This window comes from Macrosteles quadrilineatus, unplaced genomic scaffold (assembly GCF_028750875.1).
Source record: "Macrosteles quadrilineatus isolate MER2022 unplaced genomic scaffold, UCM_ALF_1.0 Scaffold_3__2_contigs__length_128488019, whole genome shotgun sequence".
NCBI classification, from domain to species: Eukaryota; Metazoa; Arthropoda; class Insecta; order Hemiptera; family Cicadellidae; genus Macrosteles; species Macrosteles quadrilineatus.
The window spans coordinates 11,406,691-11,410,041 of NW_026542596.1; the positions used below are offsets into that span (position 1 = coordinate 11,406,691).

Genomic DNA, 3,351 nt, shown 5'->3' on the forward strand with positions numbered 1-3,351 from the left:
AATAACTAATTATGGTCGACGGAATTAGGCTAATACACCATTGACTTAAAATACTCCAAATAGCCATTCCATTTTTGCATTTTTGTGAACCAAATATAGCCTACCATAGTAGATATATCTAATTTATGTGAACCAGATGTACCATTGACTTAAGATACTGCAAGTAGAGATCTCATTTACGAAAAACAGATGAAGCATTGACTTTGGATGCGGTACTGAAACCCCATCCCATTTAAACACACACATCCCATTTATGTGAAATTGACTTGGATACTGTAAGAAGACATCTCATTTACGTGAACTAGATTTAGCATTGACTTATGATACTGCAAGTATAAATCCCATTTATATTAACAAAATGCAGCATTCACTTATTGGAAAACTAGCAGAGTACCCGTCCTTCGTACGGGGTTGGCATATAAGTATCAAATGCTTATAGCAGTTATGAGTGAGGAGATGGTTTAAGAAATTTCGGTTCTTTTTGAAGTTCGTTCGCTACGCTCACTCACCTTTAGGTTGGAGCTCGTTCGCTGCGCTCACTTTCCTTCAGGTTAGCTCGTTCGCTACGCTCACTTGCCTTCAGGTTAGCTCGTTCGCTACGCTCACTCGCCTCCAGGTTGAAGTTCGTTCGCTACGCTCACTCACCTTTTGCTGTTGTCATAAATGTAAAAGAAATAATAGTGCTAGTGCTGCACCCTGTTGGTAATCCTTGTAACTTTTAATGCTATTGAACATCATAGAACATAACCAACTTGTTTAATTGAAACAGCTGTTAAGATTCATTAATTCCATTTCTCATAAGGTTAACATGGGAAACTCCAGAGCCACTGGGGCGGAGCCCCGAAGGATTTTTTGGGATAAAAATATGCCTATATGTTAATCGGGAATGTGAGCTATCATCATGCCAAATTTCAGCCCGATCCGACCAGTAGTTTTTGAGATTAGCTCATACAAACACACACACAGACACCACCTCTTCTTTATAATAGTACTAGCAGAGTACCCGTCCTTCGTACGGGGTTGGCATGTAAGTATAAAGTGACATTAGCGTATGGTTTGACAGCTCCATTTAAGTAATGTTAAATAATGTTTACATTCAGGATAGTGACATCATTATTTTAAATATGATCCTTACCCATGGTGGAAGGAATTTCCTTCCACCATGATCCTTACCCTCTCTGTTCTAATATTCATGCAGTATTTAAATGAATGTTTGAACCAGCTGTATGGAATTGTGAAATCAAAATTAATTTGACAGTTAGTACTGCTTGTTTACATTTTTAAACTTTGTAGGTTTGTTCTTTGTTGTCATGGATACCATCAATCAAAATTTACTTTGAAATCTCTCACCTCCGATTTTTGAAAGCCCACGGGGCAGAGCCCTAGGACAATATTGAAGCGGGAATAGTTCTATATGTATCCTCGGAACTGTAGCTTCATGTGTGTGCAATTTGAGCCCAATAGGTTCAGTAGTTTTTGAGATTAGCTCATACAAACACACACACAGACACCACCTCTTCTTTATAATAGTATAGATTATTGGATCAATATGGTAGTCCAGCTCAATATTGCAAACTGGCAACAGCACTGTACACCTAGTCTATTTTTTTACAAAACATCCTCTCAGAATCAAGAATAGTCGTTATTTAGTTCATTGTCAAGTTAATGTTTGTAAAAGATTTTGACATCATAAAACTTTATCAGATAAGTAGGCCTAATCTCGACGAATAGTAACTTTGATGAGGTATAAATTAAGTTTACGAACATACACATAATACTTTTATTTTACAAAACACTTAACTTAATGGATAAAGCTCCTTCAAAACCACATTTGATAAGTAATACAAAACATACGCTAAAATTGACTACAAACTGAAAATGTGATTTAAAAGTTTTAGAAATTCCATTACAGAAACCTATTTTATAGGCCTAACACTTAACACTACAAATAGGTCGGGATCCCAGACACAATAACAGACCCATCTTCACCAACAGAAACGACCCGATTGCACTCCGAGTTAAAACCGACACCCCAAACCTTATCTAGATGGTCACTGAAAGTGTGTAGACACCGATGAGTGGCGAAATCCCAAATTTTAACACATTTATCAGCACTCGCCGAAGCGTAGAATCTTCCATCGTTTGAAAACGCAGCCGACAAAACCCAAGAAGAGTGTCCACAAATAGATGTGGTATTCCCTGACACCATGTCGGTGAAGTTCATTTGATTGTCGTCTGAGCAAGTCAACAACAGTTTTGAATCTGGAGAGAAAATCAAACAGCGAATCGGTTTCGCATGCTTCGCCATTTTCTGCACAAGATTCCCTGTTACGTATTCGTGGATGTAGATGAACCCGTCCTCGTCTCCGGATGCGACGTGTTTTCCGTCTGGACTGACGGCAACGGCTAGCAAAAATCTTTCTCTTGGATTGACCAGTTGACGTTCCTGCAGTTTCGTCTTGACGTTATACATTCTAAGCTTCCCGTGATGGCTACCTGTCACGACGTATCTATCGTCGTGAGAGAACGTAACGTTGCTTGTGTCACTAGGAGCTATGTCCATCTTACTTACACAACTGCCTTTTGCGACATTCCAAATTCTAAGACTCGCGTCCATCCCGGTCGAGGCTATAAGAGTTCCGTCCTTGTTAAAATTTACAGACACAACTCCTAAACCGTGTCCTTCCAAAATGCTACGTTCTTTGAGTCCGTCATTGTGTAGTTCCCAAATCTTGATCAACCCATCGAGCCCTCCTGTGACGATGACCTCGGCCTGTTTCGATAGATAAGATCCAACGTTGGCTGTATTTGTGCCGTTTAACCGCTTGCAAGCCAAGCTCCAAATACCGCCCTCGTGCGCTTGAAACTCTTGGAAGAGTAAGCAATACTTACTGACACGTGTTTCCATTGTTGACGATAATTAATGTAGACGATTTTAATAAACAACACTAAAATAATTGGCAAGGACACTCAGAATCTAGACAGTTTATGTACTTTTCACACTTCAAATAACAAAATGTAAAGGACAACAATGCTAGTGTTGATACAGTAAAATAACCGAGGTAGTAATATCAGCTGATAAATCATGGTTACCAGGGTGGTATTATTAACGGTAAGTAACATAAATGTATGACGTAGTTCTGACGTGAGCTGTAATGGAACTACTTTTTGAGCGCGCCCATCGTTTTACAGGACATAGCAATTTTTGGAGCCATAAAAGACTTCCGGTTATAAACTATACTTACAAAGTTAAATTATAAAAAATAAAGATGAAACTAAAACAATTTAATACAATTATATAAATTATAATTACAAAATTATACGTTTTGCTTCATCTTTGACCTGCTCATT

At 38.5% G+C, this 3,351-nt stretch overlaps 1 protein-coding gene across 1 annotated transcript; it reads right to left on the minus strand.

The window, feature by feature from the left end:
• Positions 1-1,942: 1,942 nt before the first annotated feature.
• LOC128989001 (SKI8 subunit of superkiller complex protein-like) lies at positions 1,943-2,908 on the minus strand. The gene has a single exon (XM_054410853.1). The coding sequence runs from the start codon at positions 2,906-2,908 to the stop codon at positions 1,943-1,945; it is 966 nt and encodes a 321-aa protein (XP_054266828.1).
• Positions 2,909-3,351: the final 443 nt, after the last annotated feature.

Bases quoted from the DNA above. Each gene is read 5' to 3' on its own strand.
- LOC128989001 (XM_054410853.1), bottom strand. From the start codon at position 2,908: ATGGAAACACGTGTCAGTAAGTATTGCTTACTCTTCCAAGAGTTTCAA.